Below are 18279 nucleotides of genomic sequence, written 5' to 3'. Positions count from 1 at the left end.
CCGGTAACCGGTGGGTGGTCGACAATAGCGCATTGTCTAAGATTCACTTTACCTCTCGATAAAACGTGGCTTAACCTTCGTTTGCCTTTTTACCCGCTTGAGAAGCGGCAATGAAAGTTTACGACTCCAATACATTGTATAATCACAAAAATCTATTTGAATATAATGCGTATCGTTTTGTCTGTTTACTAGCTGATGCTCGCGTCTTCGTCGGCGCGGAAATAAAAATTATAATCAATGTATACTATGTTACTGATAACGTAGGTATATTTTGCAAAAAAAAATTTAAATATTCTAATGTTTATATTTTAAATTCTAATATTTATATAATAATTAAAGAATTTGTAAAATACAAAAACACAAATCTTTAGTATAGATTTACGCACTAGTCACTAGTTGATTTTTCAGAAAAAATATTATAAAATGGTCTACCGAAATTTGAGTATTCTATCCATTATTATTGTTACGGATTGTTTATTCACCCTTTAATGTTGGCCCTGTTTACATTGATGACGAAATATTACAAATAAGATAATCACAGTATTAAATAATAAAAAAAATACCTGGAGTTGCAAATGTGAGGACAGCCAACACCAATGGTAACCACGTTGTGAGTTCCTGTTGACAAAAAACTTACTTTTAGTACTGAACTTAATATGATGCTTAAATTAACTTACTAATATTATAAATGAAGTTTGGATGGATGGTTGGATGTTTGTTACTAAAAACATATGTAAAACATAGTTTGGAACACACAGACAAATGTAATTAGTCTTAGATTTTTATATTTTTTTTATATTATAAGGTGGAAAACAAGCAAGCGGCCACCAAAATCCACCGAAATGGAAAGCGACAGCTGCCCATAAACATCCGCAATTGCAGATGCGTTGCCTACCCTTAATTGGCGGAGGAGGAAACGCACATAAAGAGGACATTTCCCTTTTCTATGCGTCTCCTCCACCGTCAAATTCACTTTTCTTAAGAGAAAAGGATGGGAAGGAAAAGGGACTAAAGTTAGGCCTCCGGCACCACACTTATCAGACGAAGTTATGCCCGGACGTAGCCGCGGGGACAGCTAGTCCTTTACCTCCACTACGCGCTATTAAGCTACAATAGCCTAATGGTTTGCGGTACGGACTACCGATCATGAGGTCGAGGGATCGAATCCCGCCATTCGACTATTGTCGTGCACTATATCCTAGCAAGCCTAGAGCTTAGTCGGATTGGTTAAAGGAAATATTAGTCATATAAACAATGTTCGAAAGTTACGACGGATGGATGAATGTTTTTTAGCGTTTGTAGCCTAAACGGTTGAACGGATCTCCATGAAATTTGGCACAGGTTTAGAGCATAGTCTGGAAGAACACATAGGCTACTTTTTATCCCAGGAATAGTTACGGTTTCCGTGGGATTCATTGATTTGGTTTTTTAATGTTTACTCGATCAATCTGCAATGGTTCAACATATGTAATTGAAATTTGGCACAGATATAAAACAAAGTCTGGAGTACACGTGGGATAAGGTTCATACCCTAGAAATGTCCTGTTCCCGAGGAATACGTAGCTTTTTGTTATTTATATAGTTCATATGTTTTCTAATACCACGCGGACGAAGTCGCGGGTAACGGCAAGTAAATTAATAAAGATCTGCCGATATTTAAAAAAAAACTACGTTTTTGATCAATTTATTGATCGCCCTGTATACTGGTTTATATCAGCACTAATATTTATGTCATTTTTTATTGTTAGTTACTAAATCGATAGCATATAAAAAGGATTGCATTCAACTTGTACGCAATATCTTTTAGGCAATTCAGATTACGTATGCATTTGATATTTATGCACACCAGCATTACGTCACATAAACCGGAACTCAGACATTTGACCTATAAAACGTAGTCCTAAGTGAGTTAATTATATTTTAAAGGTAATGGATACAGCCTATTAAAAACTTATTAGGATATTATGTTAAGCAGGTTTTTGTCACCTTATTGTCTTGTACAATCAGCCGCATAAACATATATAAAATTACAGAACTTTAGAAATTATTATAGGCTTTTATAGGCTTTGGGTTTAAAAATATAAGTGCACCTATCCGTCTGCAAACTACCTATTATAAATTAGTGTTATTTTTGAAACCGTAGGCCTATACAAGTTTCTAAAATTCTGTGAGTGTGTACATATCTATGGAGCTGACTGTACCATTCCAAAAAAGCTCTAGGCTTGTTCTAGGTTACAGATAAGACAATAGTCGAGGTAGTATTATTATCTCGACTATGATCGCAAATTCGTACCTTTATCCATTATGGTATTGGCGATTCGATGTTATCTTCTATAGTAATATAATAAAGAGGAAAGATTTATATTTTTGCATGTATTGAAATAACTCAAAAACTACTGGACCGATTTCAAAACAGTGTTGACACAGTTTTGACAGTGGTAGTGCCCGCTTTAACATCTTAGCACGAATGGGCCGGCACGCCCGGTGTAATACCACGACCACACTGAAGACAGCCGTGAAATTGAAGCAATTCCGTGTTTCGTCTGATGAGTGTGGTGCCGGAGGCCTAATTTAAGTCCCTTTCTCTTTGCCACCCTTTTCTTAAAAGAGAGGATGGCAAAGGGAAGTGGATTTGGCGGTGGAGGAGATGCATAGGAAGGGGAAATATCTTCTTTATGTGCATCTCCTCTTCGAGGGGTAGGCAACGATAAGGGTAGGCAACGCATCTGCAATTGCGGATGTCTATGGGCAGCAGTCGCCTCGCCATTTTGGTGGATTTAGGTGGCCGCTTGCTCGTTTGCTACCTTATGTTATAAAAAAAAAATTCTTTCACCATTGAAAAGCTACGTTATCAGTGAGTAAGGCTTTAATTTTTTATTATTTTTTAATTTCACGCGGACGAAGTCGCGAGCTACAGCTAGTGTTATAAATACAGACAAATATAACATATTATTGTACATTTGTGTATAGTGTAAACTCAAAATTAGAATGGCAATGTCAATTAATATGGTGGCAATGTATTAATAAAATTATTTGAAGTACTGACTCATGTCAGGAAGATAAAATGACAAACACTGAATGCCTTGAATAAGATAAGCGTTTACTGAGTCATTAATGAATCACTAAGGAATTACCAAATATCAATTTCAGTGTTGCTGCTAGCTTACTTTTAGCAAAACCAACCCTATTTAGATTTATTGATGGATTACTAAGGAAGACCATTAGTAATGGTTTCAAGTTCTAAATCTAAGGGAGATAAATTAAATTCGAATATATACGAAAGAGAGATGTAATAATTTTATTTCAATTTCAATGACGTAACATGTACTCTATAAAATAAACATCCTGTATATTTCGTTAATAATAATAAACCTTTTTCAATAAATTCCGAGATTGAAAATATTACTTAAATCTTTTTTACTAAATGATGATAGATCCTGTAACATTTTTTATAGAAATAACTTCGCCATACACTTATTATTTTAAAATTAAAAAAGCTAGTTTGCTTTCAACCTATTTCGTCATAGAACTTAGCAACTTATTTTGAAAACGTTTATCGCAATGCATCATCGTCCACTTGCCCTTATCCCTTACGTGGTCGACACAGTATGTGCTGCTCTTCCATATCTATCAGCCATCATATCTGAATTTACTCTTTTCTTAAGCATATCCTCTTTCATACAATCCAACCATACTTTCTTCGGTCTTCCGAAGTTCTTCTACCTTTGTAGCCATCCACGAATGTAGATTGAATAATCTTAATACTTTCTGGTATATGTCCCCATAGTCTCGTCGCAATCATATCGCAATGCGTCGATTATAATTTTAACATTCATTAATATAAATATTTCCCTTAGCATATACATTAACATACATATTCCCTAGACGGTGGTACTCAGAATTCACATCACAACATCCCGTCGCCTATATTAAGAGTGCACACACGATTTACACATATATATAGCAACTGTTTAGTGTCGCTTTGATTACTATGAGCTTTTACTCCGCACACTACTCGATATTTAGTTGTGCAACTAAACAGTTGAATTAGCTGCGAAACAATCGACAATCGTATAACAATTGTACGATAGTTTAGTCAAATGTGTGCGCCAGCTCTAACCCAATATGAGACCACCTACTTACCGTTACCTGGTAACACACGCTATGAATATTCAGGACTATAATATGGAGCGCGGACCCGTTAGATGATATGTGTAATAATGAATTCAATTCGCCGTAAATATATCAATATGTGATTAGAATTATACCATGATATTGATTTGATTTAGGTTCTTGGAATTATGAACAATCGAGCATCGAAACAAAAGAACAAAAAGTTGGTATCCATTTAGTTTAGCAGCTGTCAAACTTAGCCAGCGTTAACATTTTCGCACGAATGGGTCGGCTCGCCCGGTGCAATACCACGACCACACAAAAGACAATGAAGTGGGAGCAATTTCACGTTTCGTCTGACTAGTATGGTGCCGGTCCAACTTCTTCCCTTTTTCTCCCCACCCTTTTTCTTATACGAATTGGATGGGAAAGGAACGTGGGTTTGACGGTTAAGGAAACGCATAGTGTTAAGAACAAAATTAGTACCGTGATGTAGAATTGGCGCAGCTCTAGATTATCGGCATAAACGTCACGTCCCTAGCTGACAGCTGTCAATGTCACTAGAAGTATGGAGATATTGGCGCGCAACCCGAGTTCACGACGAGAAGTGTTGCTCTGAGTTTAAAGCGACAGTAACAATAAAATAAGTTGTCTAAAAATAGGAAAGGGAAATATCCTCTTTATGTGTCTCCTTCTCAGTCCATTAAGGGTAGGCAACATGTCGTTATGGTATGTTACATGTTGTAGGTGGTGTTTTCTATTAATTCTACGTACTACAGTTAAAGGGATCCAAGTTAGAATGATAGGTGTCAGATACGCTACATAACACAAGCGGCACATTCGCCACGTAACTGATGCGCATCACTAACTCTTAGATAATATAATCTATTGCAGTGTTTATAAATATGAAATATGTTTGGTATTTTGTACAACTACTTTGATAACAAAGAGTCTTGGGAAACTAGTGGCTGTAGTTTTTCTTTTAAACACGTAGTTATCAGAGCACGCCCACACCATTGTCTGAATTATCACAAAACTGTATAGTCGAGCATTGATTCCTATGAGTTTACATGGAGGTACACACTACTCGATTTTTAGTTGTGCAACTAAACAGTTGAATTGGCTGCGAAACAATCGACAATCGCACAACAGTTGTGCTATAGTTAAGTCAAAGGTGTACACCCGCTCTTAGACAACGTCAGTTACTATTAATAAAGGTATATTGCAGCAAAAAATTTTAAGTAATATATGTTGATTCTAAAGATTGCTGAAAGGTTATGTTTTAATGTACATTTAAAACAAAAACAATATATAAAAATTAAGTAATGTCACGTTTTATACACCAGAAACCACGATTTAGATATTCAACTCATAAGATTAAAAAGCATTAAGTAAATAAAGCGTACATATACTTTATTACAAGTGCTATTAGTATTTTACAAATGTTACTAACTGTGCCTCGCGATTTCGTCCGCGTGAAATTAAAATAAAAAAATAATATAGCCTATGTTACTCACAGATAAACCTTTCCAACGGTAAAAGAAATATTAATATCGGTCCAGAAGTTTTCGAATTATTTCAATACATACAGTAACAGAAAAATACGAATATATCCTCTTTATAATATTAATATAGATACCACAGTATTTTAAACTATTTATTTTTTAAAATTATTAAAGTAATGTAATCAAGTAAATAATGACATACGTTGATCGCACATGTGAGTACTTAACTAAGTAAAAAGTGTAAAAAACATTCTTTTACTTAGATTAACAAGTCTAACCCGTGCAGAGATTCCGCGTCCCTAATACGTTTATAAAATTATGTAACATTTTTCTAAGTAGTCACAATTCCTGGAGTAAACAGCATTCTTGTGTTGAAAGTGGTCACTTTCCGTCAGTAGCGGTACGCACGAGCGGGCTGACGGTTTTCTATAAATGATTTAAGATAAAAAAAAAGTTTATTTCCTATTAGGAGAATAGTATAAGATAGGTACTATGTCGAGACAATCAGGATACTACGAACTTGTAAAGGGAGTTACTCATGTTCTTAGTTATTTTATTAAGTAAGTTTACTTTGAATACAAACTGAATCTATGTATATTTGTATCATAAACAGGAAAGATCTGTATTTATGTTTGTAGCGAATGCACTCAAAAACAATTGAATCGATTTTAAAAATTCTATCACCATTAAAAAGCTACATTACTAAGTAACATAGTTTGCATATATTACTATAATAGTTTTTTTTTCTAATTCTGTGCGAATGAAGTCGTCGGCAAACGCTAGTACAATATAAAATACTTAGTAAGATATCGAGTTATGAATTAATGATTATTAGTCTTGCTGTCATTACTTACATCTTTATCTATACTTAATATTATAAAAAAGAAATATTTGTATATTTGTACGTATTGAAGTAGCTCAAAAACTACTGGAACGATTTCAAAAATTCTTTCACCATTAAAAAGCTACGTTATCAAAGAGTAACATAGGCTAAGTTTTTTTACTATTTTTAACGCAACGTGGACGAAGTAACGAGCAACAGCAACCAACAACATATTTTATATTTGATAAAATTTCCAATAGCAAGAATATTTCGCAAGCCCGTTCACGACTGCTCCAGTCTGCTGTATTAATGTCGCCGTTCGGTCGAATTCAATGAGCATTGCCTTAATCGCGTCTCGAACATTTAGATGAATTCAATCGACACCAAAATAACTATTAAGGTAAGTTGTACTTTTTGGCGAAACGTGAACAATTTTAAAATTAAAATTAAAACGCAAATGTACGAATTCTTTATTCAAACCGAAATAGTTGTACCAGAAAATTTTGGGAAACAACTAATTTTCAATATAACTGCCGTCGAAGTAATCCTTTAATAAAAGCACACCTTTGATTAAATTATCGCACAACTAGTCAGTCTCGCTTTCATTCCTTCAAGCTTATATGTAGATGCGCACACTACTCGATTTTTATTTGTACAACTAAAAAGTTGAAGTAGCTGCGAAACAATCGACAATCGTAACAGTTGTGCGGAAGTTTAGTCTAAAGTGTGCCCTAAAGATATCACGAAATAGCTAATCGTAGAAAACAAAAACAGAGACTACAGTCAAGTATAACTAACGTACCAAATTTTAGAGAATATGAAAAATTAGTTTATACTCAGTTTATTTCTAAGTTTAACTTTGTACTGCGTTTATTTGTAAGGCTATTAATCTTTTACTGAACTATACATATAACATCTTCACAAAGAATTCAATAGAGATCAGAGAGGTGAATGCTCTGAGTTCGCTGCGGACGTTGCGACAGACCCGCTCTGATTGCTGCCTCGCATCGGACGCATTCCGGCAAATGTTGCAGGCGTTACCGCGTACCATGTTATAAAACTACGTACATACAAAACTATACGAAATATCTGGCAAGAAATATAAGAAAGATTGAATAGAAATTGCGTCGCTAACTTGTTTATTTACATGAATAGAAATTCATGAATAAGTCCAGAGGTTGTTTACAATAGCTTTCGGCCGCGAGTCCGTCCTCGTGGAATAAAAAACAAAAGTAAATAGCCTATGTGTTCCAAACTTTGCTTTAAATCTATACGGAATTTCAACGAGATCCATTCATCCGTTTAGGTGGCAAATATCAAACATCCATCAATCTACACTTTCGCATTTATCATATTAGAAAATAATAAAAAGTAGTCCCATTACACGTACGTAACTTAAAGTTAATTTATTATAATGCCTGAGGCAACAACAAGTTATTACTTATAACTAAGTCTTTTTTTAAGTATGACTTATTGTAAAAACTTTCTCCATGTAGCTCAATATTATTATTTAAACGTATATTTTATAATCAAATATACTTCAACAGTTCAGTAATGGTTAAGAATAATAACGTAAAAGGTGCAATGAGTCTCTCGGCATAATACCTTCATCCCGACAATGCTGCCATCTCATTCACTCTCGTTAAATAAAAGAGATAGCAATAGAAGTAGAAGTCACATTTGAAATCTACAGTCGTGTTTTGTTTTATACGCGCCAAATCCTTCCTAATATTGTAAGATCTTGCTGTCCAACTGTTAGACAATGGCTGTGACGATTATGTCACCTAGGTTTAAATCCAAAACGAGAAAAACTTTCAACATATGTTCGCAATGGGTCACCGGCAAGTGCGTGACGCACGCACGTTCGATACGAACGTTTTTTCGCAACGCGACCTTTGCCCGACCGATGACCGATTTAGAGACAACTACGAGTGTACTAACCGGCATTGTATTGCTTAAAATTTTTAGCTGTGAATTGCTAATTAAGTGGCCTTAGTCTGGAATTCAGTTAATGCTTTAAAATCAATCGTTTAATTGATGTAAAATGTCGAAGGTTGTGTATTGTTAATCACATTCTATTTTACTTTTATGAAATGGTTGAATTTAATTTTAAAATATCTAGTATTTGATATAATCGCCCATGCCATTATCTTACTAAAATGGCTAAAAATATCTCTATGAAATTTGACAATAATTTAGAATATAGTCTGGAAGAAGAGATAGACTACTAATATAAACTTTTTTTTTATGACACATGGACGGAATCACGGGCGAAAGCTAGTCTTACATATAGACTGACAAGTTATCTGTCCCGTTGGATATAAATGAAACTAAATTATGGTAGCCCACTAGCAGCCTCTCTTTACGCCAACTTTTACGTCCATGTATATACATATATTACATACGTTCTGACAGAACCTACCTATAATAACCCCTCTCTGGCATGTCCAGTTATTATTTGACCACATTAAAAATTTGATACAAAATTAACAATAAAAACGTAGTTAAAATGCTCCAAAACGAACTAATTCGTTGATAATTAGCATAAATATGCGCTAAATTATGTCAAACAAGTGATACATCAAGGATAACCCGTCTCGAATTACAAAGGTAACCTATTTAACGTCTCATTATACATATTGAATAGTTTATGTATCAATGTGAACTAGATCGTGTCGTGACCTCGCGGATAAGGTGATTATTAACATACGCTCTGATACTGCTTGTTTACTATTGATAACTTAGGGTTATAGCTGCCACTCACGGCTTTGTCTATTGTTCTTTCTTGCTTATGTGATCTTCCAGACTTTGTCATAAATCTATGCCAAATTTAATAGTGATCCGTTCCTTTAGGATATATATTCAACAATCCAAACATATAAACTTTCGCAGTTATAATATTAGTAGGATGTAAGTTAAGTGGGGACCATGTTATGAGGAGGGATGAATCGCATGTAACAAGAAGCACGTTAGTTATGAATGTGGTGGGGTACACTGGTAGAGGTACACCTAGAAAGAGATGGATGGATTGCATGAAAGGTGACATGATTAAAAAAACACAAATGAATTGAGAACCTCCTTTATAAATTTAGTCAAAAATATTATCTTTATATAAGTGCGTTTTTGTTTAGATTTAATTCAAATTTAAAACCAAGAATACGTGAATTGATTTTTCTAAAATTATATTAAGGTTTCTTATTATTGCTAACAAAAGCTAAGCTAACTTTGTAAATCCTGAGCTAAAAAAATAAATAAAAATCGAACACTACTTGCTGGCCAAAAACAATAAACAAAAACAGAAATTATTAACGAAAAAAAAAATATAAAAAAATCAGTCCTGTCAAATGGATAAGGCTTAGCTGATGACTCCAGCCTGTCACTAAAGGCCGCGCCGGTTTTCACATACCTATTGAATGGTTTGAAAGCAATATCTAATGCACTTTCTGCTCGTGTTTTCAAGTCGAGTATTGGAACAATCTCCGCCTGTTAATATGTTTTGAATTTAAAAGTTCATCGTGTGAACTTAATCGACTGTCTTACATTTTAATGTATTTTCGATCGGTCTTAATTAGTAGACCAGTTTTGTTTTTGTAAACTTCCGTGATCTCGCGTGAATTTTTATTAGTTAGACGAACTGAAATTATTATTCAAGAACATTAGGCTTTTAGCAATTTCACTGCCAAAGTAAAAGCAAATGGAGACAATTTTTTTCCTTTTAGGAGACTTTTATTTCCTACCCATGACAGTCAAATTTCATTTGTCGCCAATTACTACTGAAATTTCGATGTAGTTCATACATACGTTTTAAATAATCTATACTAATATAATACTATAAAAAAAATATTTTTGGATTTTTGTATGTATTGAAATAACTCAAAAATTACTGGGCAAATTTAAAAAAAATCTTTCACCATTAGAAAGGTAATTTATCTGCGAGTATACATAGGCTATGTTTTAATTATTTATTTAATTTAACGCGGGCGAAGTCGCGAGCAACAGATACTTTTATATTGTTAGGAACAAAATTAGTACCGTGCTATAGAATTGGCGCAACTCTAGATTATCGGCATAAACGTCACGTCCCTAGCTGACAGCTGTCAATGTCACTAGAAGTATGGATAGATTGGCGCGTAACTTGAGTCTCGACGAGAAGTATTGCTCTGAGTTAAAAGCGACAGTATCAATTAAATAAGTTGTCTAAAAATAGTGACAGTTTGGTGTGTGGTATTTACTTACTTAATGAGTTGAAATGAGCCTACCGTAATGTGTTTTATTTATTTCGTAGTGTAACTTAAGCTTTGCTTTCAACGCGTAAAATTTTAGTCAAATTTAACCTCAATCTTTTATTAGGAATCCATATTTACAAACGCTTCATCAAACAATGCCAAAAAATGCCGTAACCGATTCTTCGAAAGTGAATTATCTAACGGATTTGCGCGTACGCACCTTACCTAACATGTTTGGTACACAAAATTATTTTAAATTAGTGATGTTCTGGTTTCTAGTGCTATCTTGGATATCGATGAAAATTTTGAAATTAAAAAAATTAATCCAATAATTATTGTAATGTTACTTGATTATCCAGTCGGAAATTTATTTTTTTATGTTATCTTATAAACACATGTTATGATAAAATGATTTAGAAACAGGAAAGTTTAAGGACAAATGCGTGTACTTCCTCATGGCTTTTACATAAGGGCTAATTTTTAAAATATTTTAAAAATTATAATTAACTTTGAATATTTAAAATAATTGATAATTTATTTTGATTACATCAATAATCGTTTAAAATTCTACATATTTTGTATAATACTAAATCTTCCTTAATACTTTAAATTTAATAAATATGTATATTAAACTGCTATAAGTTAATCAGATTTTTACGATAAATAATTTTATCGATATCAAATATGAGAGTACATCACTAGTGTACGGTACATCTCGCTAGGAACCGGTCGCGCACCTGCGGCAACGACGTGCGCCGCCGGTTCCGGAGCCTGCTCTCACTTTCATCAAACGAGACGTTAAGTGCTTACAAGATACGAAGGTTTAGTAATAAGTCGCCCACGTTTGTCTAAGTTGGGACTATGACACTGCAACTGAGAGAAAAACTACATATGTCTGTCAATTCGTCATCTCTTTGAAAAAATACATAATAGTAATTATTCTAAAATTAATTATGTCTTTTTTCAATAATCATTGTTAGTGTTTGTATATCTAAAAGGGTTTTTAGCGGCCTATACACAGCGTAAAACAAAATGTCAAGTTGTTATTTAATTATAATATTTAACTCGTCCTAAGCTGTTTTCAATTTAATAGATGCTTTTAAGCGTCCGTTAAAGGTTAAATAGCTATCAAATATGCGCTTAGCATATTGCTAGAGCCAATGTGAACTCAAGGTCAAAAACATCATGTCGCAAAATCACTCGCCTGGTCAGGGCCGTCGTCTATATGTCAACGACGACGACGGACCTCTTTGTCATTTCAATCAGGCGCCTTCAAATCGCAAGAAATAGTCAAATCTAGTCGCGTATGTTTCCGTGATTGGGCATGAATTTAGATGAATGACCTCTAAAATTATTTTCAAGTGTACGAATTAAGCCGGATTCAAACGTCTACCGTTAAATCTACAATTGAAAAAAATTTAAAGAAAGTAACCTAATGTTTATTTCCCACTAAAGTTCTTTTTGGTTTTAGTGCTCATTTTACATACTAACTTAGTATTAAAATGACTACTAACGAAGTTTGACTTAGTTGTTACTTATCAGTCACTAATGAGAGTTTAAATTTACTCTGATAGATGCTCGTCAGAGTAACTAAACAATGTATATGATTTCATTTGAGTTAAGTACATACGATAGTCGTATAACGCTTTTCAAATATTTTTCATCTCAAGGTCATACGCACAACACGTATCCTCTTCCCTCGGATCCCGCTACAACCCGCTTCACCTCAAATTCTATTCTACGCAGTGTCTCGCGTGAAATTAAGAGCGTTTATATGAAAACTAGAAGAAGAATCTTTATCACGCGTAACAAAGATGACAAAACAGGTAACCTAAAGTAATACCTAAAATGTTTAAAATCTAGAACAGTTCCACGGTGAGAATAAACTACAATACAAACAGTCAATTACAAAAGATATTACTCAATACATTTTCGCACGCAGTTTCACGCTTTAAAAAAAATCAACCGATTGAAAATATATCTTATTCTATCGAGTTAAGGTTTGATTTTAAAATAACTGGATATTTTATCATTCGTGATGATGGACAATGATGAATTTAGAAGGTCCGTAATCTGGAATTAACTATTGCAAGCGGAACAGATTCGACGAAATCAATTAACCCAAACAAATAATTTAGAGATTTGTTTCACGACATTTTTTTAGTTCATTGGAGCATAAGAGCGCGCGGACGTCTTTGACTTTTTGACGTTTTGATTCCTATGGGCTTATACGGAGGTGCGCAAACTCGATTTTTAGTTGTGTACCTAAACTGGTGAATGCGCTGCGAAACAAACTACGATCGACAATCGCACAACAGTCGTGAAATAGGTTAGTCAAAGGTGTGCCGACCTTATAGATTTAAAAATGCAAACGTTACAACACAATAATTAGTTTTAAAACTATCACTTGTTTAAAGCGGTCACAACTTTAATTTAATCATCAATAGTAACTTTTGCCCGCGATTTCGTCTGCATGGAAATTAAAAAACTTAGTTAATAGCCTATGAGTTCTTTCAAACTATACTCTACATTGTCAAATTTAATCCATTAGTCCATTTTGAAGATACGTAGTAACATATACCCATACATCCAAACTTTCGCATTGATAATATTAGTATGTGATTTACGCGTAATTTTTTAAGTCTCTTTTTATCGTAGTTAATTACAAACTGCATACGATAGCATATTCAAATTTTCCATCGACAAAAACAGTATATCTACAGCTCGATAGTTTCACACCGGTCGAGCGATTAAAGTAATTACTTTTAAGTTACTAGCACTGGTGTGGCCGGTGCTGTGGCATTTCCTGCACTTACTGCTCGCTGCGACACTCAGGAAACGGAAAGTAAACTCCTTGAAAGTGCACGCGACGCTTTTTGTCCATACTTCTATACTAATATTATAAACTAGCTTCCGCTCGCAACTTCGTCCTCGCGAAATTAAAAATAATAAAAAAATATAGCCTATATAACAGATAAATATGTTTCTAACGGTGAAAGAATTTTTAAAATCGGCCCAGTAGCTTTTATGTGAATAAAATACATACAAAAATACAAATCTTTCCTCTTTATAATATTAGTATAGATTGAAAAGATTTATCTATAGTTAATAAATTAAAAAAAAATAAACTACTAGTGTGATTACAAAATTCCTTCAATATCAGAAAACTATTTATATCACTAAGTAACGTAAGATATGTTTATATATATTTTTTCTAATTTTTCGCGGACGAAGGCGCGAGCTGCAGCTAGTATATATTGATTTAACATTTGGCAGTTCCGTTATATTTAGAGAACTGAACTTTTAGACTATTGTTGAATAATACATAATTGATTAGACTTTTAGGTACTTTTTCAGTTGCAGTTGAAAAGTAAAGCCTTTTGGACATCCTTAACAATCTATACTATTATAATAAAGCGTAAACACACACTTCTTTGTTACCTAATCTCACCAATTACAGCATATTTTTAAATAATTCTTTTTTTAATAAAAAGACCTATACTTACGTCAGGCTTTAGGCTATATATTTTCACGCCATTAAACTTAGGGGGTAAATATTTTGGATATTTTTATCCATCCCTAATGTGGGAAAGAGGCCATAAGTTGCTGCGAACATTAAGGAAGCAAGATTGCCAAGTTTTGTCATGTCATGTAATTTTTACATTTGCAATTGACAATTTGACATATGTAAGCAATAAAACGATTTTCATAATTTCATGCCAATAAAGTCGTCCGGGACCAGCTAGTTTACAATAAAAAGGTAAGGTAGCGAGAAATGCTCCGAGACACCTTACATATTGAAGTACCAGTTGACACTAATATTGAAACCGAAGCGTACCTGAAACAAAATTGTTCATTGGTAGTTAATTCTTCATTTAAATCTTATCTCTGATTCGTTTATTCTAAGAGCAGGCGCATCTTTGACTAAATGTCGCATAACTGTTGTGCGATTGTCGATTGTTTCTCAGCCAATTCAACTGTTTAGTTGCACAACTAATCGAGTAGTGTGCGCACCTCCATATAAGCTTATAGGAATCAAAGCGTGACTGAACAGTTATGCGATAGTTTAGTTTCAGGCGCTTTAATAATTATTATACGCAATTCACAAATTACAAGTAAATTTTTAACTATAGGTATTTAATAACAGAGTTGGAATGTATAAGCTGTAGTAAATGAGTGAAAACGTAGTGTGGCCTCACCGCGCCCTGTTACATCATTTTGTTGGCACTTTCTATACTACATGTGTTTACTCCTGCACGAAGTGTTCGAAATGAATTTCCACTGTCACAATACTTGTATAGCAACATCTTATCATCCCTATATAATATAAAAAAGGGAGAAAATGAATTTTCACGATAAAATTAAGAAAGTACAAATTAACTCTACCTACATAAAAAATATTACATCTTACTATTATTATAAATGCCAAAGTTTAGATGGATGGATGTTAGTTTGTAGCCTAAACTGCTAAACCGATCTTGATTAAATTTGGCATAGATGTAGAGGATAGTCTTGAAGAACACACAGGCTATTTATTTTTGTTTTTTTTTTTAGTTCCACGCGTATGGAGTCGCAGACGGAATCTTGTTAATAAAGCAATCTCGGACTCCCAATTATTTTTTATACAAAACTCTGTGCCTACATTAAGATAATCATTTAAGCATAGTCACTTTGTTTCTGTGCAATAAGAATTTTGCAATAACAATAATATTTTAATGCAATTACAATCTGCATATAAACTGAACACATCTAAACCAAATTCAATAAAAAAATAAATGTTCTATAAATAACCAGGCTAGAATTATTTATAATTATCTAGGCTATAGGTGTAAAATAATAAATTAGGTTTCCCCTTAGGGTCTCTAAACCCATTAAGGACACAAAACGCATCTTGCATACGAAATTATTTACCGCTAGTTTAGTAGCCCCGTTTGACGCATACATGGCAACATTCTTATTGGGATTTAGGTGGCATATTTGCAACACCATACGTACCTACTTTCTTATGTCAAGGGAATAGAGTTCAAAATTGCGCAGTCAATGTGTTGTTGCAAAATTACATATTTGCGTTTATTGTAACTTGAATTAAATTTAATAAAAAAATATATCAGAGGCCGAATGCTGAAACGCCATTTAAATATGTAACATCTATAAGAGCCACGTTTGGATACCAAATTCCATTAACATGTGGATGCGTGTGTGGATGGCAGTATCCGGCCTTGAGATATATATAGCCTTTATTGTTATTCTCAGGACAGAAAAAATAAAATTTTAAGACATTTCATTGGTGATTTAAAATAAAAACAAAACTGACCTTTCTCTCTCGCATCAAGGGCCACAATAATAAGATTAACTAAGCGTTAAATAGGGAATTTGTTAGAAATTAATTTAGATACGGTGTTGCTTTCTAGTTTGGTATTTGGACCACCTATTTATGGTATAGCCCAATAAAGTAATAAATGTTATTTATGTCTTTGTTGGTCAGAATTTAATATAATAAAAATAAAATTAAAACGAAATCAACATACTTTATACCACCATACATTATTAATGCGAAAGTTTTGATGGATGGATGGATGTTTATTACTATCTACCTCCAAAACGGCTAAAAAGATCGGGATGAAATTTGGCACAGTTTTTCTCTTTTATAAAAATAATCCAACTAAGCTTTAGGCTTGTGATAGGATATGGTGAACGACAACAGTCGAATGGCGGGATTCGAATCCTCGACCGCAAGATTAGTACTCCGTACCCTAAACCAGTAGGCTATAAAAATAAATCCGTAAATCCGTTCAATCGAAAAATCAATAAATTGTAAACCGTCACATATTTATTTATTTTTGCCTGCCTGCTTTACGTGTTTCTTTAAAAGGGCATTGCCCTTTCGTACAATATGCTTTGTGTATAACATCTTGGCGGAGACTCAAATATTCTGACGATTTTGGCATACGTTCATGAGTTTTCTTTGTTTATGTTACTTTCTCGCTGGTTACGAAGTTACGTAGCTCTATTAGTCTCTTCAATGTAAAGTGTAAAAAATCCTTAGAAGTTTATATCGTGTATTTTACTAATGTTATAAACTATCTTTCATCCAGGACTCCGTCTGCGAGGAGTTAAAAAATATATGGATGGTGGTTTGATAGTTTTTGCCATCTAAGCGGCTTAATATCTTGATAAAATTTGGCTTAGATTTAGAGAACAGTTTGCAAAAACACATAGACTTCTTAGTCTGTTTTTTTTTTTAATTTCACACCGACGGAGTCGCGAGTAAAAGCTAGTTATAATATAAGATGATACTGCAAAATGCCTTTGTTGCTAAGTTAATTAAATCATAGATGTTTGAATATTAATATACTGCAATATTTCACAAAAAAAAAACTAAATGCAATAATTAGATGCTAATACGTAATCAGGAAAAAGGAATTTATCGTTTAACATTGGAAAAAATGTTTATGTATTTTCATGCGATTTATACGATTTTTAATCGTCTAACAATCAAGTTTCTGTTAACCTTTAACTCGGGAAGCGATTAACAATTAATCGGAAGGAAACGTATCATGATAGGTTTCTCTTCAAAGATCTAACATTAATCAACCTTAGCTCATTGTTAATCTCCGTGTTCCGTTTTAGAATACTTCGTAATAAACAGTTATTTGATCCGTCGCTATCTCTACATTAAAATAATTACTACTCAAGTTAATCTTTCCCACTTTTTAAATTAAACACCCAAAACATTGCCTTCCGCCAGAAAGTCACGTTTTTACATCTGAATGACATTGACAGCTGTCAGAGATGTCTATGCCGAAGTTCAAGTGTTGCCCGATTTCTTTCTTAACACAACAGAAAACAAAGTTGTTTCCCGCTGTCTCTGTATACTTAGATCTTTATACTACGCAACAGATTTTGATGCATTTTTTTAAATTGATAGACTGATTCAAGAGGCATTTTTTCGCATTTATAATATTTGTATGAAGTATGATTGTTGGAGAACCGTCAGTTAACGTGACTGTACTTCTACATATGACCCGTGAAGCGTTGCATCCGTGCTAATTACTGTAGCAACGTGAATTTCACTACAACTTCGCATTGATATGTTAAGTTGCTAACGAAGCCATTGCTTTGGTAACTGCCCTTAATGTATATTGCATAAATAGGGCCTGTGTATTGAAAATATATTGATTTATCATTACATAGTATAAAAAAGTCGCTTCCTGCTGTCTGTTTCTATGCTTCGATCTTTGAAAATACGCAACAGATTTTGTTACAGTATTGTAATAGATAGAGTGATTCAAGAGGAAGGTTTATATGTATAATAAATATCTATATACTCAAATAAACACTTATAATTTTAGATGTGTTGTAAATACACATTTTCATATCAACATTCAACCCAGGCGAAGCCGGGGCGGGTTGCTAACCCAACGGCTTTATTATAAGGAGAAGATACTGTGTTAATATCCATTTTTTATTGTAAATCTAAATACTGTAAATTGCACATCAACTTCACGTAAGATAAGGTATTAAAAATGGTAACTAGAGTCCACCAAGATCGAGTACCAGGATCACAGAAATTTAAGATAGTGTACTAATTTAACTCTTTAAAACCTTGCTT

General features: G+C 33.6%; 1 protein-coding gene across 1 annotated transcript in view; it reads right to left on the bottom strand.

Moving 5' to 3' along the window:
* The window catches only part of LOC106108837 (mucin-5AC), a 79445-nt gene that overhangs the window by 45134 nt on the left and 16032 nt on the right, over positions 1–18279 (bottom strand). Inside the window, exon 2 of the mRNA XM_013290123.1 lies at positions 564–618. Within this exon, the coding sequence (XP_013145577.1) occupies positions 564–618 (55 nt within the window). The remainder of the gene's footprint in view (positions 1–563; positions 619–18279) is intronic.

This window comes from Papilio polytes, unplaced genomic scaffold (genome assembly GCF_000836215.1).
Source record: "Papilio polytes unplaced genomic scaffold, Ppol_1.0 DF821400.1, whole genome shotgun sequence".
Classification (NCBI taxonomy): domain Eukaryota; kingdom Metazoa; phylum Arthropoda; class Insecta; order Lepidoptera; family Papilionidae; genus Papilio; species Papilio polytes.
Note: the sequence above shows the minus strand (reverse complement) of the source record. Positions and strands in the feature narration are given on the sequence as shown.